General features: G+C 45.4%; 1 protein-coding gene across 6 annotated transcripts in view; it reads left to right on the forward strand.

Annotated features, from left to right (window-relative positions):
* CNOT4 (CCR4-NOT transcription complex subunit 4) overlaps positions 1-25,702 on the forward strand; it is a 125,674-nt gene extending 99,972 nt beyond the window's left edge. For 4 of the 6 annotated variants that reach the window (XM_065401503.1, XM_065401510.1, XM_065401495.1 and 1 more), the window contains 2 exons: positions 23,351-23,563; positions 24,335-25,702. In XM_065401503.1, coding sequence (XP_065257575.1) covers positions 23,351-23,563; positions 24,335-24,636 — 515 coding nt within the window. In that variant the 3' untranslated portion in view covers positions 24,637-25,702. The remainder of the gene's footprint in view (positions 1-23,350; positions 23,564-24,334) is intronic. The other 2 variants (XM_065401526.1, XM_065401534.1) reach the window with 1 other exon arrangement.
* The last annotated feature ends 966 nt before the right edge of the window (positions 25,703-26,668 follow it).

Consider the following 26,668-nt stretch of genomic DNA (forward strand, 5'->3'; position numbering starts at 1 on the left):
CACTGATTTACAATAATCAAGTGAAGGTTGAGGTTCTGCTTACAGACTGCGTCAGTCATTAGCATTAAACATACCCAGAGTAGGTTAATTTTGGTCATCCCATGTGCACGGAAGTTATGTAGCATTCCATATTGGTTAAAAATGTGCTTTGTATATATCCCAGATAAATATTTCCACTCATTTCAATGTCGTCATTGCTTCCCCTTCAGCTCATCATTGCAAGTATTGGCCCTTAGGCTATTATACAGTGAGAATTACCAATGTAGTATATGTCATGTCCTTTCTGAATAAAATGAAAAATGCTCGGTTACTATCAACCAGTAAACATTCTGTGTATATAATGGCAACTAGGTGGAGGCCTCTACTGATGAATTTTTCAATTTTTTTTTAAATATACTGAACTGATGTCACTTTGCATGAACAGGGCTTAGTGGAATGTGGCCCCAAACTGATTAAGGCTTCTAGCTGTTGCAATATATAAATGTTTATTAAACATTTAAAAATTCAGTGTCACAGATGCAGGTGTGCTCTGTGAAAACCAGTGGTATGAAGGCATGTATTGCTTTCAAATAAGCTATATTCCTCCATATGTTTGTGCAGGCTGTTTTCTCACAGCTTAAATTAAGTGGCCTGCCGCTGTAATGGCACCAAATTTAGCTCTTTGTTTACATAACCTTGATATGTGAGCAGAAGATTACAATCCCTCTCCTGAAACTACAGGCAAAAATCTCTTCTCAAATCCACTCGGTGGAACTCCATTCTAGTCTTCTCTCCTTCCATGCACAGCTCTCCCATTGAATATCTGACTCCAGATATGACTTGTGGCTCTCTCGAGGTGGAGGGTGAGTACTCTTACCTTGAAAATAAAATTGGTAGGTGGCTCATTTTTAAGTCTTATCCAGTCACTAAAGGCTTAGGCCTGGTCTACACTAGGTGGGGGGGGATCGATCTAAGATACGCAACTTCAGCTACGAGAATAGCATAGCTGAAGTCGACGTATCTTAGATAGACTTAGAATCACTTACTTCACATCCTCGCGGCGCAGGATCGACGACTGCCGCTCCCCCGTCGACTCCGCTTCCGCCTCTTGCTGTGGTAGAGTTCCGGAGTCGACGGCAGAGCGATCGGGGATCGATTATCGCGTCTACACTAGACGCGATAAATCGATCCCCCGATAGATCGATCACTACCTGCTGATCCGGCGGGTACTGTAGACGTACCCCTAGTTAAAGATCATAACTCCAAAGAATCTTCCTCCCACATGAGATAAAAGTTAATGGTCACAGGAGCTGAGCTGTGTTCCAGCACTTCCCCCAAAAGAAACTTTGAAGTTTGTTTCCCGAAAACAATAACTGATGTGAAGGTTGCATGAATGAAATAGATTAGAGGAAATAAAATATGAAAGAGAGAAGAAATGGGAGGATCCGTTTGAACCTATTCTGAAGTTCATTCTTGTTCCACATCTACAACTTGTGCTCGGTTGCTCAACCCAGAGCAACGATGCAGTGTTATGAAAATTCCCCTGCTTTTCCATCTGCCCCATGCTCTACTTAAAAGTGCATTAGAGGGGATTCTCTGCTTTCTGTTCCCCGTTTTGTGCTCAGAAACGCAATACAATACATTCTGTGAGGGGTGTAGTTGTTGTACACTGTTGTAAAGATGTGTAATCCCTTGCTACACTGCTGTTGCTACCACAGTGGAACTTCACCAGTGGTGAATTTAAACATCTGACTTTTGCCAATGCAGATGTATGCTAAGAGTTTCCATTTTATTATCATTGGTAAATGACACTTTAACTCCTTGTTTTTTCTTAGGAGACACGTTGGCTATGAGTAGGGCCCTACCAAATTCGCCATTTTGGTCAATTTCATGGTCATAGGATTTTAAAAATTGTAAATTTCATAATTTCAGCTATTTAAATCTGAAATTTCACAGTGCTGTAATTGTTGGGGTCCTGACCCAAAAAGGAACTGGGCGCAGGTTTGCGAGGTTATTGTAGGGGGGTTGTGGTACTGCTACCTTTACTTCTGCACTGCTGCTGGCGGCGGCGCTGCCTTCAGAGCTGGAGAATGGCGGCTGCTGGCCGGGAGCCCAACTCTGAAGGCAGATCCACCGCAAGCAGCAGCAGCACAGAAGTAAGGATGGCGTGGTACGATATTGTCACCCTTACTTCTGAATTACTGCTAGTGTGGCGCTGCCTTCAGAGCTGGGTGCCCAGCAACAGCCGCTGCTCTCCGGCTCCCCAGCTCTGAAGGCAGCGCAGAAGTAAAGGTGGCAATACCACAACCCCTCTAAAATAACCTTGTGACTGCCCCCCCCGCAACTCCCCTTTGAGTAAGGACCCCAATTTAGAAACGCTGGTCTCCCCTGTGAAACCTATATAATACAGTGTGTAAGCACACAAAAGACCAGATTTCATGATTTGTGACATGTTTTTCATGGCCGTAATTTGGTAGGGCCTAGCTATGAGCCCTGGTCATTAGGATTTTTAGACTTTTTTTTAAAGGTTTTACCTGCTGATGTTGATATAGGTTGTAGTCAAAGGAATAGCTCAGTGGTTTGAGCATTGGCCTGCTAAACCCAGGGTTGTGAGTTCAATCCTCAAGGGGGCCATTTAGGGATCTGGAGCAAAAATCTGTCAGGGTCCTGCTTTGAGCAGGGACTTGGACTAGATGAAATAAAATGGTAATTGTACTCGTTCAAGCTTTATCCTCTTCGCTCTCAGAATAAGAACCTTCACAGTGGATTGTGTCAATCTTCAAAATAGGATCATGCATGTTGTCTTCACTCCCCCTTGGTGGGACTTGGATGCCATCCCAGGCTTCCCTATAGCGTGGCTTCCAAGGATCAGACTGGGAAAAATTATAAATGGTGGTACATTCCAAAACTCCACTCCCAACCCAAGCTTTGCACCTTTGTGATAGCAAAGGGATGTTACTAACAGTAGATTGTGCAGCTCTTCATATGATCACTTCTCTCCTTTCTTGCATGCTGCGATCAATAGTAAATGTGTAATACTTCATTTAGATAAACAGAAATGGAAATTACCTGTGGTATTGTTTCAGGTTGCCTAGAGACCTAGGCAGACATTACTGTACAGATTTTGTTCATATTTTGAAGGTTATCTTTGCAATCATAATGATTAGACTCTTTTTAAATAAAAGCTTAAATTCTGAAGGACAACATGGTAGCCACAAAGAAGAAGTATTGGCTTGCTGGGCTGCTTGTCTGTCACTAGGCTTTTAACTAGGGCTGTCGATTAATCGCAGTTAACTCACACGATTAACTCAAAAAATAATCGTGATTAATCGTAGTTTTAATTGCACTGTTAAATAGAATACCAATTGATGTTTATTAAATATTTTGGATGTTTTTCTACACTTTCAAATATATTGATTTCAACTAAAACACAGTGTACAGTGCTCGCTTTGTATTTTTATTACAAATATTTGCACTGTAAAAATGATAAATATTTTTCAGTTCACCTCATGAATACCGTAGGGCAATCTCTTTATCGTGAAAGCACAACTTACAAATGTAGATTTTTTTTTTTTGGTTACATAACTGCACTCAAAAACAAAACAGTGCAAAACTTTAGAACCTACAAATCCACTCAGTCCTACTTTTTGTTCAGCCAATCAGTCACTAAGAGAAACAAGTTTGTTTACATTTATGGGAGATAATGATGCCTGCTTTTTATTAACAATGTCACCTGAAAGTGAGAACAGACATTCACATGGCGCTTTTGTAGCTGGCATTGCAAGGTATTTATGTGCCAGATATGATAAACATTCGTATGCCCCTTCATGCTTTGGCCACTATTCCAGAGGACATGGTTCCACGCTGATGACGCGCATTTAAAAAAAAAATGCGTTAATTAAATTTGTGACTGAACTCGTTGGGGGTAGAATTGTATGTCTCCTATCCTGTGTTTTACCCGCATTCTGCCATATATTTCATGTTGTAGCAGTCTCGGATGATGACCCAGCATGTTGTTCATTTTAAGAACACTTTCACTGCAGATTTCACAAAACGGAAAGAAGGGGCCAATGTGAGATTTCTAAAGATAGCTACCGCACTCAACCCAAGGTTTAAGAATCTGAAGTGCCTTCCAAAATCTGAGGGGCAGGGTGGGGAGCATGCATTTAGAAGTCTTAAGAGCAACACTCCGATGCAGAGACTACAGAACCCGAACCACCAAAAATGAAAATCAGCTTTCTGCTGGTGCGTCTGACTCAAGTGATGAAAATGAACATGTCGGTGTGCACTGCTTTGGATAGTTATCGAGCAGAACCCCTCATCAGCATGGACGCATGTCATCTGGAATGGTGGCCAAAGCCTGAAGGGGCATACGAATGTTGAGCACATCTGACACGTAAATATCTTGTAACACCGGCTACACAGTGCCAGGCGAACGCCTGTTCCCACTTTCAGGTGACATTGTAAACAAGCAGGCAGCATTATCTCCTGCAAATGTAAACAAACTTGTTTGAGTGATTGGCTGAACAAGAAGTAGCACTGGGTGGACTTGTAGGTTCTAAAGGTTTACATTGTTTTATTTTTGTATGCAGTTATTTTTGTTTATAATTTTACATTTGTAAGTTCAACTTTCATGATAAAGCTTGCACTACAGTACACCTCTACCCCGATATAACACGACCCGATATAAAGCGGTAAAGCAGCGCTCTGGGGGGGGCGGGGCTGCACACTCTGGCGGATCAAAGCAAGTTCGATATAATGCGGTTTCACCTATAATGCAGTAAGATTTTTTGGCTCCCGAGGACAGCGTTATATCAGGGTAGAGGTGTACTTGTATTAAGTGAATTGAAAAATACTATTTTATTTTTACAGTGCAAATATAATAAGTAAATATAAATTGAGCACTGTACACTTTGTATTGTGTGTGGTAATTGAAATCAGTATATTTGAAAATGTGGAAAACATACAAAAATATTAATATAAATGGTATTGTTATTGTTTAACAGCATGATTAATCAAGATTATTTTTTTAATCACTTGACAGCCCTACTTTTAACTTAATTTTGTGCTGGTTTTTGGAACACTCATGAAGGTACGACTTGCACCCCAATATAGCTGAATTCATAGATGTAGGAGAAGTATAAACATATAGGAAGAAGCATGAGTTTTAGAAAAATTGTAGTTTATGCAAATTATAGTTCATTGGTTGAAAGTACATGAACAAATTGTTGGTCTGAGGGGGTCTACCAAGTCTAGTTCATGGCTTCCTCTGCTCAATGTTCAGGTCCATAAGACCTTTGACTTTGAATCCATGTGGCAGAAAGAAATCTGGAAAATTGTTCTGCCTTTTTTTAATCTCACGGAGTTAGGTATAGGCTGTTGGAGTCCAATGTGTGCCACAACTAGCTATCTCTTTAACATGGAAATGTGGCCTGCAACAACAGCACAGGATATCGCCTCTTGATATGAGCAGCCACTGGCTGTCTGCATTCTGTATGAGTAGTGTTTTGCGGGGGTTTTTATTTGTAAATAATAATTCTGGGAATTTTTTGGTGTTTATTTTTATAAACATTAAAACTGGGATGAAAATAAATGTGGAAAATCGTGGAAAAAAGAGAACTTTCATAATATACACATTTTATTACATTATAACTGAAATGTTTTTATGTACAAAGGTATTTTTTTTATCTCCGAGCTAGTAGTTTTACCAGAAATCCTGGTTTGTGTACACTCGCATAATTTTCTTCCAAGTATCCGCATTCATGTTCAGCCTCTTGCTGTCATGGAAGTAGTCCAATTTTGAAAATAAGCGCTCTACAACAATAGATCCAGAACATATGCTCAAAGCTTGCCATGCCACTTTTCTGAAGTTGGGAAGTATGTCTTCATGACTGTTCCAAAAAGCCAGGACATCCAGTTTCACATTGTCAGGGTTAGGCATGCTTATGTAAGTAGTAAATTCCCCTTTCAGATTTGAAGTTTCATCTGTAGTGTCAAATGGTTTAAATGCTCTAGCAGAACGGTCATAGTCTGCTACAAAATTCACCTTGAGGAAGGGGTGCAACACCTGGATCACATTCCAAAAAGAATCTTCGGCACCAAACGCTTCAGAGTTGCGATTTCAGGCCACTGTCCTCTCCATTTCTCACTGAGCGTTGTGTTGAAGGTTTTGAAAGTATTTTTGGTTTTCTCATGTTCTGGTATCAGAAGGATTTCCAGTAACACCTGGGTTTTCTTGCAGTATGTTTCTCATGCAGCTTTTATGCTTATTTCAGCTGAGATTTTGGTTGTCAGGATCCAGTAAACATCTGTATTGGCAAATGGCAGTAGTCTGAGAAAATTCCAGTTTTTTCTGTGTGTCTCAGTGATTCCAAGTTTTCAATAAGTTACCTTGGTGCGCAGAATCTGGAAGTCATTTTGGTTATGTGCCAGTCTAGTCAGATTTTCTGCTTTAGAATCAACAAACTAAGGATGATCTAGGACAGGGGTGGGCAAACTATTTGGCCTGCAGGCCACATCAGGGAATGGAAATTGTATGGTGGGCCATGAATGCTCACGAAATCGGGGGTAGGGGTGCAGGAGGGGGTGAGGTCTCTGGCTGGGGCCAGAAATGAGTTCAGGGTGTGGGAGGGGGTGCGGCCTCTGGGGTGGGGCTGGGGATGAGGGGCTTGGGGTACAAGAGCGGGCTCTGGGCTGGGATTGAGGGGTTCGGAGGGCAGGAGGGGTTTGGGGCTGTGGCAGGGATTTAGGGTGTGGACAGGCTCAGGGGTGCAGACTCTTGGCGGCACTTACTGCAAGCAGCTCCCGGAAGCATGTCCCCCCTCCAGCTCCAAGGTGCGGCCAGGCGGCTCTGCACGCTGCCCTGTTCGCAGGTGCCACCCCTGCAGCTCCCATTGGCTGGGAACTGCAGCCAATGGGAGCTGCAGGGACGGTGCCGGCAGATGGGGCATTGCGCAGAGCTGCCTGGCCGCACCTCCATGGACTACATAGGAGCCTGAGGTGGGGTCATGCCGGCTGCTTCCTGGGAGCCACGTGGAGCGGGGCAAGCCCCCAACCTGCTCCCCAGCTGGAGCGCCGGAGCAGGACAAAACCCCGGGCCCGCTCCCTGGCGGGAGCTGAGGACCAAAGTAAATGGTCTGATGGGCTGGATGTGGCCGGTGGGCCAAATAGTTTGCCCACTCATGATCTAGGAGATGCATTAGCTCAGTCAACACATTTACATAATAGACAGTGAAGTACAAAGTCATCCACCAATGTGGGACAACAGGGGTAGGTAATCAGCAGTTGGCTCTGTATTCAGCTCTGCACTATATAAAACAAAGCCTTCAGCTTGTTCACGTGCTTGAAAATGGCCCCAAACTCAATGATGCAAGATTTCATGTCTGTCTTTTCTTCCATAGCCAGTAGCTGCTGACAGCACAACATTAGTCAGATAAGCAGGACAGGTAATATGTAGCAGCTCTGGTTTCTGGTTGAGTTTAAACTCCAATGCAAACTTAGCTATGTAGGAAGCAGAATCTGTGTGTGTTGTGGCTACTTTTTCCCCAAGTTTGTTGGTACGTCTCAAACGTGTCCGTTACTGCTGCGTTGATCAAATGGGTGTCAGCTGAGCAGATGAATGTCACAATCAGCACAAAAGAAGTCGGGTTTATTTGCTTTGAAATAAAAAAAATGAAAACAAAAGGCCAAGAATTGGATGGTCCAAAGCATCAGGAGACTCGTCAAAAATCAGATTAGACACCATATTTCCATTTGTTCATTCCATCAGTTTAGATACTAAAGCATCATTGTTATCTTTCAGATATTTGAGTGAGATTGTCTGCATTAGGAAGGGTTTTTGCTGCTGGACAGCATTGTCTCACAAAGTCACCAATAGTCTCCTCCGCAATTAACAGCGATTGTCCAGTGAAACAAAGAGCACACACACATTCATTGACACAGTCGTGCTGTATCTTCTTTCATTCAAGCCCTGGTGAAAACTCCTGATATTGACTGTTTACCCCAAAGCTCACTTTCTTCTTTAAGCTTCTTGTCACTTGCTTTTGAAATGCTCCTTTATTTTTGTCAGTGCAAGCACAGACCTAAATGCTGCAGTACTTGGAGCGCAATGCATCCTCTTCGCTCTCGTCTTTACTTTCCTTGACAATTTCTAAGGACTGATTTTTCTTGTTGATATTCAGGCATAGATTTGTCGTTTTTGCCCCATGTTTACCTCTTTATCTTTATCTGTGGAGGATTTATTATTTAAATTCAGCGCTGCACTGAACGGACACAAAGAAATAGGTGGGCAGAGTCTCCTTCTGAGGCAATCATAGGCTGTCTACACTACACTACTGCAGTAAGTTGATCTAAGTTACGCAACTCCAGCTACGTGAATAATGTAGTTGGAGTCGATGTATCTTAGGTCGACTTACTGCGGTGTCTACACCGCACTGGGTCAACCGGAGATGCTCTCTCGTCAATTTACCTTACTCCTCTCGTTCCTGGTGGAGAACCAGGGTCGACTGGAAAGCGCTCTGCCATTGATTTAGTGGGTCTTCACTAGAACTGCTAAATCGACCCCGGTGCATTGATCGCCAGAGCATCGATCCCCGCAGTAGTGTAGACATAGCCATAGTGTGATATTAATGTTTGATTTTTTTCCAACCTCGACTGTGCGTGTGTTCTGTGTTTAACTCTGCAGAATTGCTTCAATCTTGGAGCTGCAGGACACAACAATTGTGGAAGATGTTAGTGTTTAGCAAAAATAAGCACCCAAAAAAGCGAGTGGATTGATAAATGAGTATAAATGAGTGAATCCCAAACTCTTTTAATATAAAGTGAAAACTTATTGGTCAAAATCAGTAAAAACTGAAAATGCAGAGCACTGTGTCTGAACTGCACTTCCATAGTGATGAGGGTTGGATTAATGAGTGGATGCAATTTGTCCTATTTTAGGCAAATTATGCTTTCAGGATCCTGGCAAGTGAAGCCCTCAGTTGCACTAAATATTGTGGGGTTGCCACGAGTCATTGCTACCAGAATCATAGGTGTTCTGGATAGAGGGAAAACGTGGCGTCTCCTAATCCTGCCATTAACTCAAGCTTAAACTGTTAGTAGCTGTCTCCACTAAACCTCTTAGACTGTTTTACATTTTAGTTATCCCTTGATTGAAGAAGCCCCCATTTACGTTTAGACTAAACCCAAGTTTATTCTTTCTGCACAGATAAGAGATTGTACTTAAGATCAGGTGTTCTAAGCTCTCTTCTGTGGTCTTATTAGTGCCTTGGTTGTATGTTATGTATTCTTAGGATGGTTTAAGGGGCTGTTCCTGTAATACTTCCCAGGAAGTGCCAGTTCTCGATGAAGCATTACAGCAGCCAGCACAAAGGATTGTCTTAAGAGCTGACAGATGCTGTGCTATAAGGGGGCACGGTTTCCTGGTACCTCCATTTGTGGTTGTGACCAAGTTGAGAATCTCTCTATCCTAGATTTTTGGTGGGTCTCCTTTTGGTATTTGTTACACCACAATCAGCTCTTTTCACCCCTGCTGTCGTCTTAAGCTGGTCGTGCTTTTTATGTATGCATCTTATTTTTGTGTGGCCTCTCTTCTCTTCCTACTGTAGTCTTGTCATATTCTGGACTTTTTGCAGCAATTCAATGTCCTTTTTTAAAAACTGATCAGTACTGTACATGGTACCTAGGGCTGGACAAGGGCCTTTATACATTTAAACCATTTTAGTACTGACTATTTAATACATCTCATTCTTTTCACTCCTTGTGTTGCTATATGGTGCAATCAGTTTGGTGGCATTGCTAGGATAGCTCAGTGGTTTGAGCCTTGGCCTGCTAAACCCAGGGTTGTGAGTTCAATCCTTGAGGGGGCCATTTAGGGATATGGGGCAAAAATCTGTTGGATGATTTAATTGGGGATTGGTCCTGCTTTGAGCAGGGGGTTGGACTAGATGATCTCCTGAGGTCCCTTCCAACCCTGATATTCTATGATTCAAAAAGTTTATTTCATCTGTGTTCCACTGAATTTTGCCTGTGTTGGGTTACTTGAAGTTCCCAGCCCTCTGCTCTGTTGTGTTGTTATATCTTACTCTCGGTAACCCAAAGAGGTCACTATAGCATAGTGATCTCTTTATCTAAAATTACAGGAGTGTTTGCTTTTTAATGGAACTAGAATGTATTTAGTATTTTGGCATAAATGTTATTGTATTTCACTGTATGACTTTGCAACACATACTTCAATAATAGTTCTCAATGTAAGAGAGAATCCACATGAGGCACTTATTCTTATAGGATAGGAAAACTTGATCTAAATTAAACAAGCTGTTTCCATATCTATTCTAGACTCCCTTGATGGGAAAAGTCAAATTCATGTGGAATAGAGTGTAGGATGCTATAAAGATCAGAGTCAGTTATACAAGGTTAGTAAAAAAGCACAATATATCTGCTTCTGTATAATCTGTATATTCAAAAAATCAGAAAACAAATTACTTTTGAGGAAAGCATAGTTAAAACAGATGAGTCTAATGGGATGTCGCTTTGTCATATTTAATAAAAAGGCAAGAGTAAAAATAAGCTTGGGTTATTCATTATGTAAAAGCTTCAAAACAGAGCATATTTATTGTCCGCATTGTCTTGTGGTATCTCTTTATTCTGTCTTCGGGCTGAATGCGGATGAGTGTCCAGTCCAGTTTTTTGCAATATCTTGAGATATGTAACTGAAGTTTGGCAAGACAAAGGATTACATCTGCCTTAAATATTTATTTAATAGGCATGTTATCTTTTCACTATAAATAAGTAAATCTGACTAACTGAACATTAGTTCTTCTTCGAGTGATTGCTCATGTGTATTTCACAATAGGTGTGCGTACTTGCCACGTGCACCGGTGCCGGAAGTTTTTCCCCTAGCAGTACCCGTGGGGGGGAGCGCTCCCGCGACCCCTGCAGTGGCGCCTGCCTGGCGCGGTATATGGGGCGCTGCGTGCTCCCCCCACTCTCAGTTCCTTCTTGCCGCCAGTGAAGGTGCATTGGAACTGCTCTGCTCCAGCTTTGCTGTAGCTCACCCCCAGAACTGTTTGTTTGTTCAGTGTTAGTACCTGTAGTTAGTTAGCTGTGTAGTTAGTCAGTGAACCCGGACCGGGGCATGCCTCACACCCCGGGGTTTAAGTCGTGCAGCTCTTGTAGGCGTTCTATGCCAAAAAGTGACCTGCACACAGACTGTTTGCGCTGCTTGGGAGAAACCCATATCAGCGAAAGGTGCAAGATTTGCAAGTCGTTTAAGCCTCGGACCAAAAGAGAAAGGGACATTAGGCTCCGGGCCATCCTGATGGAGTCGGCGCTGACCCCGGCACCGCGGCATCGGTACGCGGCTACCCTCTGCTGCCATTGACCAGCCAGCACTGCTCCCCGTCCACGGGCAGGCCAAGAGGGCCAGGAAGACTCCCTCTTCTCAGCGGCACCAAAGGAAGTCTGGGACAGAGGCTAGGCCTATGTCGGGCAGTCCTTGGTCCCCACCGGGCCCCAGGCCTCCGACTCAAGTTGAGCAGAGTAGCCTGGCCCCTTCGGGACAAGTCTCTACAGATGCCGTCCACGCCTGAAGCCCTCCAGGCAGCCCAGGACGTCATGTCCATGCCAGTGCCTGGAGCGCCACCGATGTCGGGCCCGAGTTCCAGAGGCAAGCCGCTGCTGGGATCTTCGCAGTTGCCTCCGGCCCAGTACCAGTCTCGGTCGAGGAACATTCCTGACGCTGATCACTGCCCAGCGATTGCTCGGGGCACAGTCCAGGAGGATCACCCTCAACGCCAACCAGACTGTCTGGCTGGTCCTGTCCGGCCGGGACTCGCAGCACCACTTGTCCTCAAGGAGCGAATATCGACGGGACCACGGTGGGCATCACTATCAATCCTCGTCTCCGAGAGGGTACCGCAGTTGGTCATGGCACAGTCGTCGATGCCGTTCCCACTCGGACTCCTGCTCCAAGTGTCCGCCAAGACATCACAGCCCCAGACGTCGATCGCCGGCTTCTCGCCATCGCGGGTCCGCCCATCGAGGCCATTCACGGAGCAGCTATTACCGACGGTACCAGTCCTCCACGTCGAGATCGTGCTCCTGTGGCCATCGTAGATTCCGTCACCACCGCTCCTCCCGGTCCAGCGACAGCAGCAGATCTTATGCCAGCCCAGTCTCCATTCATAGCAATCCTTCGATGGGCCTGGACAGCCAGCCCCGCCTGTGCCACAGCAGGTGCAGTGGCACTGAGCGTCATGGCCGGCCCAATGGTACCAGTGGGCACCGGGGCCTCCAGCACAGCACCTGGTGGGAGCTCGCTCGGTGGCTGGAGCTTCAGAAGCACCGTCAGTCTCCCTCTCCAGACCCCTGAGAAAGGAGTCAATGGAACGTACGTCCTCGGCACCGTGCCCGGAGTCCAACGAGGTGGTGGACCCTCCGGTGCTGGCCAACACCCAGAGCACCGCACCGGCCTCTTCGCCCTGCCCAGAGGAGGCAATTGCAGCCCCGCCCCCCTCCGTCCCGCAGGAGGACTTCATGGCCCACCAAGAACTCTTAAAGAGGGTGGCAGCAAGTCTACACCTCCAGGCAGAGGAAATGGAGGAGCCTTCGGACTCCCTGTTTAACGTATTGTCCCCATCGGCACCGGGTAGGGTGGCCTTGCCCCTCCTTGAAGGGGTGGCTACGATTTCAAATGCCCTGTGGCAAACACCGGCCTCGTTGGTCCCCATCTCTAAAAAGGCAGAATGCAAGTACTTTGTACCCACTAAGGGGCATGAGTACTTGTATACCCACCCAGCGCCCAACTCCCTGGTGGTCGAGTTGGTCAACCACAGGGAACGACAGGGTCAGCCAGCCCCGACCCCAAAGAACAAAGACTCTCAGAGACTGGACTCTTTCGGAAGGAAAATTTATTCATCTTCGAGCTTCCAGTTACAAGTGGCGAACCATCAGGCTCTCCGGGGCTGGTACGAATTCAATCTGTGGGGCGCCCTGCCTAAGTTTGAGGACTCCTTCCAGGAGCATGATAGGAGTTCAAGGCACTAGTGGAGGAAGGGGCAGCGGCCGCTAGGGCGTCCCTGCAGGCAGCCTCGGATGCTGCGGACACAGCTGCACGATCAATGGCCTCCGCGGTGTCCATGAGACGGGCATCATGGCTCCTGCTCTCTGGGCTGTCCATCGAGGCACAGTCTTCCATGCAGGATCTCCCGTTTGACGGGAAAGCTCTGTTTGTGGAGAAAACAGATACAAGGCTGCTTGGCATGAAAGACTCCCGCATGACCCTCCAGACTCTGGGCCTCTATGTCCCAGCTCCGGCAAAACCTAAGTTCAAGCCGCAGCAGACTCCCGCCCAGGCCGCCCTCCCGAAGTACGAGGCTGCCCATAAGAAGCAGCGGGACTATAAGAGACGCCCTCAGAGGCAGTCTCGGCCTACCCCCCAGCCTGGGTCCTCCAAGGGCAAGCAGGCAGGGAAAAGGCGTTTTTGACGGGATGCTCAGGGGTACCCTACCAGTCTTCAGTAGGGATCCACCCCCAATAAAGCTTCCCTTCTCGAACTGGTAGTTTGCTTTCCTCCCGGAATGGTCGCGGCTAACCTCGGACCAATGGGTTCTCAACACCATCTCCCGGGGTTACACTCTCCAGTTTACTTCCTTCCCGCCCAACCACCCCCTGCCCCTGTCCCTCTTGGGGGGGACCACTCGCATGAAGCTCTGCTCAAGCAGGAGGTGGGGCGGCTCCTAGGACTAGGAGCGGTAGAGGCGGTGCTAGAGGAGTTCATGGGCAAGGGAAATTACTCACGTTATTTCCTTATCCCAAAGGCCAAAGGGGGCTCAGGCCCATCCTGGACCTCCAAGGTCTGAACCAGTACATGGTGAAACTCAAGTTCCGCATGGTCTCCTTGGCCTCCATCATCCCCTTCCTGGATCCAGGGGACTGGTACGCTGCCCTCGATCTACAGGACGCGTACTTCCACATCCACATATTCAAGGGGCACAGGCGCTTCCTCTGTTTCATGGTGGGACAGAATCATTACCAATTCACGGTCCTTCCGTTTGGTCTGTCCACTGCCCCCAGGGTGTTTACAAAATGCATGTCGGTGGTAGCGGCCTACATCAGACGGCGGGGGATCCAGATATTTCCCTCTCTGGATGATTGGCTTGTCAAGGGCACCTCTTGGTTGCAGGTGAGGGATCACGTGGCGCTCCTCCTGTCCACGTGCACCACCTTGGGCCTGTTGGTAAACAACACCAAGTCCATGTTAGTTCCAGTCCAACACATAGAGTTTATCGGGGCACTCCTGGTTGCAGTGTCAGCCAGGTCCTCTCTCCCACCAGACAGATTCAAGACCCTGCAAGGTCTCATCGACTTGGTCATAAGGTTCCCGGTGACAACCGCCAGGGTTTGCCTGCAACTCTTGGCTAACATGTTGGTGTGCATGGACGTGGTCCATCACGCCAGACTCAGGATAAGGCCCCTCCAGCTCTGGTTGGCCTCAAAGTTCTCCCAGGCCACAGACAGGATGGACAAGGTCCTCACCATACCAGACTCTGATCGCCTCCCTACGGTGGTGGACCTCCCCAAACAACATGCTCCAAAGGGTCTCGTTCAGGGACAGGGCCCCATTGTTGGAGTTGGTGTCTGATGTGTCGGACCTGGGTTGGGGGGCCCATGTGGGGAACTTTCAGAGCCAAGGCCTGTGGTCGGCTCCAGACCTGACCCTACATATAAACATCAAGGAACTCAGGGCGGTGCGGCTGGCGTGTACGGCCTTTCGCTCGCACCTGAAGGGCAAGGTAGTCAGGGTCTTCATGGACAACATGGCCTCAATGTTCTATATCGACAGGCAGGGCGGGGCCCGATCCTCTGCCCTGAAGCCTTCAGGCTGTGGGACTTTTGTATAGCCCACGACATCCACATGGCTTTCCACCTACCCGGCGCCTGGAATGAGAGGGTGGATTGCTTGAGCAGGGACTTTTCCTTGCAACACGAGTGGTCCCTCCACCCAGAAGTGGCCCACTGGCTCTTCCAAAGGTGGGGAACTCCCCGGGTGGACCTGTTTGCGACTCGGCAGAACCGGTGATGCCCCCGGTTCTGCTCCGGGGGCGGAGGGGCGCTATCTCCGATGCCTTTCTCCTGTCCTGGTCAGTCCGGCTTCTCTAAGTCTTTCCCCCGTTCCCTCTAATCAGCAGGGTCCTGGAGAAGATCAAGTTGGACAAGGCCCGGGTCCTCCTGATTGCCCCTACGTGGCCCAGGCAGCATTGGTACGAGACCCTCACGGACCTGGCAGTAGCTCCGCCCTGGCTGTTGCCGCTCCGCCCAGACCTCCTCTCTCAGGACCGGGGCCACCGCCTCCATCCCAGTTTAGCGGCTCTTCACCTCACGGTGTGGCTGCTCAGTGGTTAGGTGGAGAGGAGATGTGCTCAGAGCAGGTTCAGCACGTCCTCCTTGAAAGTAGACGGCTCTCTGCTCGCTGCGCTTATTTGGCGAAGTGGTCCCGGTTTTCTAGGTGGACGGCGGACCAGGGTGTGTCCCCAGTGACCGTGCCAATCCAGCTTATCCTTGATTACTTCCTCCACCTGAGAGCCCAGGGCCTGGCGCCCTCATCAGTTCAGGTGCACCTGGCAGCCATATCGGCCTTCCATCTGCTGGTGCAAGGGCACACGGTATTTTCCCATGCTATGACTGGCCAGTTCCTTAAGGGTTTGGACCGTCTTTTTCCATATTCTAGAGCCCCGGTCCCACAGTGGGACCTAAACCTGGTGTTGGCTCGTCTCATGGGGCCCCCGTTTGAACCACTGGCCACATGCTCCTGGTCTCATCTCTCGTGGAAGGTGGCCTTCCTGGTTGCAATCACGTCGGCCAGGCGAGTCTCGGAGCTCAGGGCCCTGACCTCTGAGCCACTGTACATGGTCTTTCATAAGGACAAGGTCCAGCTCCACCCACACCCCGTGTTCCTCCCGAAGGTGGTCTCTGCCTACCACATGGGTCAGGACATTTTTCTACCGGTCCTCTGCCCCAAGCCTCACGCGTCCAGTGAGGAGCGCCGTCTCCACACGCTCGACGTGCGGCGGGCTCTGGCTTTCTACCTCGAGTGGACTAAGCCATTCAGAAAGTCCTCGCAACTGTTCGTCGCCTCAGGTGAGCGTGCGAGGGGCCAGCCGATTTCCACTCAGCGGCTTTCCAATTGGATCACTTCATGCATCTGTTCCTGTTATGACCGTGATACTCAAACTTTTGTACTGGTGACCCCTTTCACACAGCAAGTCTCTAAGTGCGACCCCCCCCCCAATAAATTAAAAACACCTTTTTTATATATTTAACACCATTAAAAATGCTGGAGGCAAAGTGGGGTTTGGGTTGGAGACTGACAGCTTGTGACCCCCAACATAACCTCACAACCCCCTGAGGGGTCCTGACCCCCAGTTTGAGAACCCCTGTTATGAGCTGGCGGATGTCCCCCCGCAACCCATTGTGAGGGCTCACTCGACTCGGGCGCAGGCCTCGTTGGCTGCCTTCGTGGCCCACGTCCCCATCCAGGACATTTGTAGGGCCACCAAGTGGTCTTCGGTTCAGACGTTCACCTCACACTATACGATTGTCCCCCAGACCAGGGATGACGCCAGGTTCAGCAGGGCTGTCCTCTATCTTGGAAACTTGTAAACTCCTACCCACCTCCAACAGATACAGCTTGGAATCACTTGTGGAATACATATGAGCAATCATTCGAAGAAGAAAAGACAGTTACCTTTTCCGTAACTGGTGTTCTTCGAGATGTGTTGCTCCTGTCTATTCCACATCCCATCCTCCTTCCCCTCTGTCGGAGTTGTCTGGCAAGAAGGAACCGAGGGTGGGGGGGAGCGCCCAGCTCCCCTTATACCGTGCCAGACAGTTGCCCCTCCAGGGGTCGCGGGGGCTCTCCCCCCTACGGGTACTGCTAGGGGAAAAACATCCGGCACAGGTGCATGTGGCGAGCACGCACACCTCTTGTGGAATAGACATGAGCAACACATCTCAAAGAACACCAGTTACGGAAAAGGTAACTGTCTTTTGTTTCATGGCAAAAATTTGGTCATAGATCTACATGTTGAAATTCAGGTGACAACTTGAGATTAGTCTAGTTTTGGAAAATTTCCTCTCAGCCACCTTGTCCACCATCTAAATTAGACTAAAGTAGGGAGATAAGGGAGGCCATACAAAGATCAGATGCATATATAAAAAGCCTAGGAAGGACTTTCAAATTTCCAACCAAAACTGCTTCAGGGTCCCAGATTTGGAGGTAGCTTACTTAAAACACACCTTCATCAAAGTACTGTACCCCCCTCAAAACAAGCTGAATAGGGGATCATGAAAATTGAGTTTCAAAGCTCTGATTATTTTACAAATTCCCCTATAAATACTTTGGAATTTAGTCAAACTGATGTTACCAGTGTAATGTCTAGGCCTTGTCTAAGCTAATGTAGTGTCGTGTCTAGGCCTTGTCCACATACGTAGGCACATGCTGCCCACCTGATTTGGAGGGATAATCTTTAAACATAAGGATAGTCTAATGTCCTTTGTATTTGCAGTCAGATTGCCCACTAAGGTGTCGTTGTGACAGTAGGATTTTTTGTGATGTGGAAACAGGAACTCAAACTATCAGTTTTCCACACAGATTAGTGCTCAGACATCAAATGGTGGTACACTGTTGGTCATGATGAGTGTGGGATGAGTTGAACTTGTGACAGATAAAAAGCTTTCATCAACACTATACTTCCCTAATTTATCCACCATAGGGAAGGACAGGTGCTAATGTGCTAAGCTTTTTAGCTACAACTGTTGAATTTCATGCTTGTGTATCACACTGGAAACTGAATATTTTCAGCAAAGTGCCATACTTTGGAATCTGTTCACCTCTCAGTGGGGACACAAGTTTCCATCAACACGAATAGAGTTTATGAAATAATGCACACTGAGAGAACAATAGACCTTCATGACTGAAATGCTTGGTTTTACCTGAGCCTGTTTTTTAAATGGGAGTTGGCTTTTTCATTGCAGCTTTACCAAATTAATCTATTGCCCTAGGAACAAAACAAAGATCTATCAAACCTATTTCTAAGATTATCTTCAAGTAAGAGTAGAAAACCTTTCCAGAAAGATTGTGAATGGTGAATTTAAACTTGGCACAAGTTTCCCACCTTTTCCCACCCTCTTCCACACACTGCTTAAGTTACTGAAAGAGGCTATGAAGAGAGACAAGTGTGAGGATGAGGAAGTATTAGTCTCATATTACCAGTTTAATGGTGGTAAACTGAAACAAAAGTCTCCTAAAAATATTCAGTTACACCACCCACCTTCTTCATCCTTCTCCCCCCCCCACCCCCAAAAAAAAATCTGGTAGAAGTGGTAGGGGAACTTCCTTGACAGACCCAGGTTCATCTGGGATTTAAATTATCCTCTTGTTTTTATATATTATGCCAGTTTTATGATGCAACTTGGATTAAAACTTGACTTTTAATAAAGAAAAGAGCAGCTATGGGACCAGCTATGGGCTTCAGGAGCCACACTCTTAAATAACATGTAGGAAGCTTTATTATAAGTGGTGCAGGTAATGACTGTAGTTAAGGTTGCCCAACACATTCCATATACAACTCTGTATACAATGCTGCAGAAGTATTGCATAAGAACAGAGGAATTGACACACAGGACACCTATCTGACCCAATATGACTTTAGCCACAAATTGAGACTTCAGAAGAAGGTGCAAGAAACTGGGATCTTTGAGAATTGCAGAGGCCAGTGAGGAAGGCACAGACATCTGAAATTTTGACCAAGTGGCTGCAACTTTAATTCCTTCACAGAATAATTTCTCAAGGCCATCTGTCCTGGGCGCACTGGGGAAGGCAATAGATCAGGGGTAGGCAACCTATGGCACGCGTGCCGAAGGCGGCACGTGAGCTGATTTTCAGTGGCACTCACACTGCCTGGGTCCTGGCCACAGGTCCGGGGGGCTCTGCGTTTTAATTTAATTTTAAATGAAGCTTCTTAAACATTTTAAAAACCTTATTTACTTTACATACAACAATAGTTTAGTTGTATATTATAGACTTATAGAATGAGACCTTCTAAAAACGTTAACATGTATTACTGGCACGCAAAAACTTAAATTAGAGTGAATAAATGAAGACTCAGCACACCACTTCTGAAAGGTTGCTGACCCGTGCAATAGATGATTCACCTGTCATCTACCCTCCCAGTTTCAATGCTCAGATCCAGAGCATCATGTTCACAGTACTCAACCCACCCACTTAAAATCAGACCTCATCAAAGTCTGTATTATTCCAATCCCTACTGCATTTTTCATTGGTGGGTGAAGTGGTAAGAGGTCCTCTTCTGCTTAGCCTGGCCCTTTAATTAATTTCCCTGTGTCCCAGCCAGCCAAACCAGGAGCCTGTTGCAGGCACCTGGATTACTCAATGAGAGCTCTTCAGTTAAGCAGAGCTGTCCCATTGGCTGAGTGGTGTCATGGGGCAGCCAAGTGGCTGTAGCCTATCCACCGTATCCCTACCCCAGAAAGCCATGTTGGCTGGGAAAGCCAGCTTGCCCTTCTTCCTAAACTTTACAGTCATGCCCTGAAGCATAAAAATTTGTACCTGTCTTTAAAAACAAAACAAATACACACATTCCCACCTTCCTCTCCCCCCATATAATGTAGCTGTGGATGTTCTCATTATCCATATAGATGTCAAGTCCTTTCTGAGATCTGTTAAGCTCTTGACCTCAGTGCCTTGCGGGAACTCATTGCCTCAAATTAATTATATTGACTTCTAAAAAAATCTTTTCGTCAGTTTTAAATTTCTTACCTTTCAGTTTCATTGAATGTCCCTTTTTGCTTTTGTATTATGAGGGTAAATTGGAATGCCCAATTTACCTTCTTTATACTGTTCTATTAATATGTATATCTTCTCTCCAAACACAGTCCCAACCTTTTCGATCTCTCTTTCTTTTACCTCAAATTGGTTTTTGTCATCTCTCTGGACTCCTGTTTATGCCACAGTATGTCTTTAAAAAAAAAAAAAAAAAAGTGTAATGCCAGGTGACCAGAATTGATTAGGTAATATGGCATTTAGACTATCTTTGGTATTTTCCGTCCCATTTCTTATACGTCCTGACATCTTGCTTGCTTTTTTTTTTTTTTTTTTACTACTGCTGCACATTGAGCTGTTTACATTGACAGCATGGTGTCTTTCCTGGGTGTCACTACTTGCCACTAAATAATTTATAGTACCACTCCTAATTACTGCCACATTAATACCAAGTAGGGAATGAACAGTATCTGGTCATAAAATCATTCTGCACATTTCAGGCTGGTAGGTGTTGCAGAAGCATTGTGTTTGGCCCCTAGTTAGTCATTGGAGAGCACTTGTCTATCTTCTGCAACTAGGTGGTGTTGACTGGAGAGATCTACCTGTCCTACATCCACTTCTGCTGACATAACATGTGGCTCTTGAAGGTGGTGGTAAATGCCCATTTAGAATCTCCCATAATCATTTTTCTGAGTTAGTGAATTAGAACCTTCTTGTATTGAGAGCTGAATCCAGCAACTTGATTTTTATGCTGCTATTTGAGGGCCATGGGCACAAACCTAATGGGAACAATTGTGACTTGGGTCTTCCATGCCACAAGTTCACGTATCTTTCATTTCAGCTAGACTTTTAGGAAACTAGACTAGTTTTCCCACCTGTTGGCTAAACAAGAAGTTGCAAACACATGCTCAACCTTCCAAAGGAATTACAGGGAATAAAAAATTCTAGAAAGCACAAAACTAGATTAAAGTAAAATAGGAGGAATGACTAATTGACAAATCAGTGAGAGCAAGTACAAGTGTGTGCACCAGGGTTTCACACTAAATGAGTGCAGAACAAATCTGTGAAAACCCATCACTTTCCTACAAGCATATTGTACAGGGCCTGATATATTAGCCACTTGACTGCCACATACTGTTAAGCATGCTCTAAGATTGTTTGATGATAGCATTCTTCAGTTCTGTGAGCTAGGGTTGAAGTAAGTTAGTCTTTCAAGTCTTGATTGGCTTGAGAAAAAAGCTTCTCTGATCTCATTTTCTGCTGTAGTATGTAAAGTTTGATCCACTTTTGGTACTTGAATAATTTGCAAATAGTGGGCAGGCTTTTGGAATAATAATTTCTGCTGTTGGATTTGTTGACTCTTGTGTCTCTCGTCTTTGCTCACTGGTTGAGACTTGACATTTGGTTTTGCTTCTTTTCTTCAGATGTTACGTTATTTGCAACTTCTGAAGGATGAGCAGTTCTCTAGCCTCAGCCAAGGAGGAAAGATAACATCAAATAATTGCAAGCATTACAGTTTAACAGCTTTTAAGATAAATTTTGTATCCTGAAAATTACTATGGGATGTGATGATCAGCCTCCAACTAATGTGGATAACTTTAGTTACTGTATAGTCATTTTGGAAGTGATTTGATGCCTTTGTCCTCTTCCTGGTTTCCACACCCGTTATTTAAGTCTGACTATACTGTGCACAAGGGCCTTCACCCTTATTATGTTCTAGATTCTGCTTGCTGCCATATAGGATGGCATGCTTGGTCATGTTACATACATATAAAGAGATTGCTTAGAAAGGCTATTGGTGATGGTTTTTTTGGCACGTGAAAGGTCAGGAATACCCTGCTGAAATCCTTATGGCACATTGGCTGGATGTAGTGGATTAATATGGTAACTGGACTTGCGGTTGATGCCATGGGTCCAAGTTTGGCTTAGATCACAAATAATGATTTAAGATATTGAATCTCTTGTCTATATGTTGAGCAAAAATTCCTTCCATATGGAAATATAAATGTTTATTCTCATGAGAAGTCTTGGAGAAAGAGGTGCCATATCAGGACAGAGGAGGTGTTGGAGAACTTTCACACTGCATGCTCCCTTTAGGCCTAGGCACTCACTAAGGATATCTGCTCTTCACTCTGAGCAGTCAGACTTACAAATGTCACTGAAGAATGGTTGGAGGTAGGGGAGTACCCCATCCTTCCCTTTCTCATCTTGTTGGATTGGAATCACAAATTAGATGCCACGTGGTCCAGTTGGTTGCAGTTCAAACTTCGTGCCAGGGCTTAGTCTCATCCAATGCTGGTGGAGCAGCATTGCCCTACAAATACTGCACTGTCAGAGGCCACTCTTCAGATATGGCATCAAACATCTCTTTTACTCTCTCTCTGGCTGTCAAGGTGGAAGTTGGCATCAGTGATTTAAAAGACTAAGGTAACTACAGTGTGCTGGCAAACATTCCCTCAAATAGAAAATGAGATCTTGGCTGACTGTAAATTATTGCTAAATAGGGCTTTTTGCATTTGCTGACACAATCGCTGCATCATCAGTATCTTGGTCTGTGAAGTGCTTTGGTATCCCTGGAGTAGAAGCAGCATTGTATAAAATCAAGGTCTGCTCTGTTTGACATGGTATCAGCCCCTGCTGTTTCTGTATTAGTGTTCCATAAATCATTAAATGTAATCATCAGGCACTCAACTACTGCAGTGACGAATGCAGTATAAGAACCTATGTAGAAGAGAGTCTTCTGATATCCCATTGCCCTTCTTTGGTAATGGATGCCCTGAAACCATCAGGGTGAAGGAGTTCAGCGTTCACTGTTTGGTGTCTTGTTTCAGCTGGAGCAGATTGCAATGCTGGGAATTACTCTGAAAGATCTTTTAGGAATTTCCTCCTTTGCCCTTAGGCTGAAAGAGAGAAATACATTCTTTCTGACTTAATGCACGCATTGCTACCTTTTCCTTTTGAATAGCATCTGCAGCGCTGTAAATGAGCAAACTGTAATCAAACAGCCCCCTTCTTTGGTTTTCCCAAGTGACTAATCATGTTAAACTTCAGTAGCAGAGCCCTAGCCTTTCTTCACTTTAATATACTGGAAGGCATTCTCAGTGGCAGACTTTAGCATCCTCTGTCTATTCATAAAGCAGATGAATTGGGTAGACTAGATGTGCGATGCCGGTCCTCTGATAAAAGATCTTGTGGGTCTTCTCCCACTGGTAATGAAAGGAGAGACATTGTGCCCTTGACCATTCAGGTCTCTAACTTGAATAAATGGTGACGTGAGTGGGGAAGGAGTTAAATCTTTCTCCTGCACCATTACACTAAAAAAGTGAAACAAAAAAAAACATGCCAACCCCATCTTGACTGATTCGTAGTCCATATTAAAATCCCTTCCCCCAGTTTCTTGATAGGGAAACTGTATTAAATGCTTAGTAGAGAAAGAAGATTCCCTTCCCCCACCAAAGAAGGACATCTGTTTCTAACTTCAGCTTTTTATTTTTTTTATCTTTCATTTTTTTTTGTTGGTAAATCTCCCAGACAACAGCAGTTCTGTAGAGAGTTTAAATATGAAGGAATGGCAGGACGGGCTAAGGGCACTTCTACCGAACATTAACATCAACTTTGGTGGGCTGCCCAATCCTTCTTCCCCCTCCAACGCCAACCACAGTGTACCAACGTCCAACACTGCCACCTCCGACAGCCTGAATTGGGACAGCCCTGGCAGCTGGATGGACCCCGCAATCATCACAGGTAACCATTTCTCACTCCTTCAGCTCCACTGGCAAACATCAGCTGGGTATTTGGTACAAACTAATCGGCATCTGAAAAAAAAAATAAGTCTGTATGCGGTGGTCTCTTCCAGCTTCCATCCACAAAACCTCAAGGAGCCAGGAATCCTTGTGGAACAAATAGGTATAATAAACCCCCACTTAGCCCTTTCCAGTGCATGCCCAGGATCTTCACAGGTGGTTAGGATGCTCAGTGCATAACTAGGCTCATGTTGGCATCCCTTCTGCTGGATGGCATGTCCGGTATGTGCACTGCTGGTCTTCTGTTAATGCCTTCAGTGCCTGGACTTTCTAATTTAAAAATGAACGTACTCCACTTGTTTATAAAGCTCTCTTTTATAAGGCTGTCTGGTTGTGTATCTCTGTTAGATAGGCTGAAGCATGATTCAAGAAGGGAGAGCAGGAAGAAAAGCATGCAGTAGTGGTAGAAGTGGGTTTGGGTAGGTAATGGACAGGGACCTGGGCCTTGTGATTGGGGGGCTTGGCAAATGCTTGATGTAAGAATATGGACTTATGACAAAAAAGTAATTCTAGGAGGGAAACTCTCCTATTTGGATTTAAATGTTCATCTTTGTGGGAAGGGTGAGATATAAACTGTATAAACATGTTTTCTGTACAAACTAATTGTTTTCTCACCACTGCCATCTATTAGGTTAAATTGACCTCCTTCACACTGAACATGTTTCTGTCATGACTCACCTGTTTTTCTCCCACTTCTTTCTTCTCTTCACAGGGATCCCAGCCTCCACAGGAAACAGTTTAGACTCCCTTCAAGACGACAATCCACCACATTGGCTAAAATCTCTTCAAGCCCTCACAGAGATGGACGGCCCCAGTGCAGCCCCGTCACAGACCCACCACAGTAACCCCTTCAGCACACAGATCCCTCTGCACAGAGCCAGTTGGAACCCCTACTCTCCCCCTTCAAACCCCACCAGTTTCCATTCCCCTCCCCCAGGCTTTCAGACAGCCTTCAGACCCCCCAGTAAAACCCCCACAGATCTACTACAGAGCTCAGCGCTGGATCGTCATTAGGAAAGGAGGAGGAAAAAACATGAGAAATGCAGGAAATGCCCCACCCTGATTCCTCCCCACACCCACCCACCATTCCCTTCTCATATCTTTCTTTCTGAAGAATCTAGTTCCTGATCAAATCTTCCCCTCCACCCCCAAATGCAATGCGATCACAGGGTCATGACCGTATTTTTTTTGTTGTAAAGTTTCTGCTGATCCAGTGTTTGAAATACACTGTTTAAAAATATTTCCTTAAACACTGTAAGAAAAAAGAGAGAGAGAAATCAAAGTGCTGTCTCAATGCTTAAAAAGAGAATATATCTGTCCTATGTCTTTTGCACATAATGAGCATTTCTGCCTAGTGGAAAAAGTCAATCTACAGTAGGGGAGAAATGTAATGCTAAAATGTAGAATCAATTACAGAAACATGAACATTTTATTTTTAATTTAAACAAAATTACTAAACATGTGGAGGAAAGCAGTGGCCTCGCAGTTATTTTGCATTCAGGTGTCACTACACAGGGAAATTGCTATGTATTTTTTTTTTTGGAAGGGGGTACTTTGTGTAAGTCAGTAAGAAGTTTGACAAAGTGGGTCAAAGGACAAAACTTGTAGAAGTAACTGGCATGTTGCTAAAGAGTGGTTTAAAGAGGGGGAAACGTTTTTTTAAAAAATTTTGGCTTTAGATTTAAAGTAAACTTTAATGTTTTAAAAGTATTCACAGATTTAATACCTAGCATATAACATAATATAAGCAGCTGAAACACGAGTGATATTTACTTCAGTCTTTCTGTCTCCTCTGTCAGTCTCTCTCTTTTTTTTTAAATTCACCTGACTAGGGCACTCTGGGATAGCACTGCATTGGGGCCACATGATCACCATCAGGAGCGCAACCTTTGACCTCCTCTGCCTGCAGCTTTTACTTAACCCTGTAGTTTCTGGACGTTTGTGCAGTATTGAAAAGACAGGAAAAAAAGAAACAGATAAATAAACATGGTTATAACCTGACGCTAAAACTAAAAACAAGGAAATGTACCTCTTTCTTCAGAATTAAAACTAAAATCTTAAATAAAACAGAAAACTTGATGATGACTTTGTATTCCTTTTTCTTGGTTTTTAACTCTACATGGGGTTTTATGGAGTACCAGCAAATCCTACTAGCTTCTTCCCATTCATCTTAAACTGAAACTACTCATTACAATAAAAGTATTTAGCGGAGACCCAAAACATACTTTGAGCCTCTTGCATTGGAATGGAGGACTGTGTATACATATAGGTGTAAAGCTATGGAAAAACAAAGGGATTGTGACATCATGGTAAGTGTATATATTTCTATTTAGAGGCAATCTACAGAGAGGAAGGTATTGGTTCATACCTTATTTGCTTCTTTGTTTTGCTTGTTTTTACTTGAGAAATTCAAATCTTGTCTTCCCTGGGACAGGGGACAAATAGCACAGTGGTAACATAATCGCATGATGGCACTGAAAGCTGAGCAATGTGGGGAGCGGGGAGGGAGTTCTAGTCACTGCTTAAAACTTGGTTTTTCAATCCCTGTACCTCCCAATGCCTAGTGAACGTTTGGCAAAGGGACGTCTTTGTTCAACACCCCTCCTCTTGGGTGCAGGTGCGCAAGAGCGGTTTACATACATGAGACCTCTCATGGTGCATCTACACAACGAGCAGCAATGAGTCTCCGAGCCCAGGTCAACAGGCTCGGATTCTCTGCCACGGGCTGTGTAGTCCCTGAGCGGTCTGCCAGGGAGCCCAACCTTTGTAGTCACGGTATTTAAAATAAGCAAACTTTTTGATGGGTGGGGGACGAGATTAGGGAATGATGCTTTCAATCCATGATTCAAGCCCTAACTTCATGTCCTCTGCAGGAGACTTTCCATTCTAATAGCCCCATAGTCCACAAACCAGCTGCAAACTTGGCAAGCTTTGTAGTGATGGTGACTTTAGAAAAGCTACTTCCTCTCTTCTCATACCACATTGCCCTTCAGTGCAGTTTTCAGAGTGACTGCTTTTCCTAGGAGCATTTATTTACTAAGGCTTG

Source organism: Emys orbicularis, chromosome 1 (assembly GCF_028017835.1).
Source record: "Emys orbicularis isolate rEmyOrb1 chromosome 1, rEmyOrb1.hap1, whole genome shotgun sequence".
Taxonomy (NCBI): Eukaryota; Metazoa; Chordata; order Testudines; family Emydidae; genus Emys; species Emys orbicularis.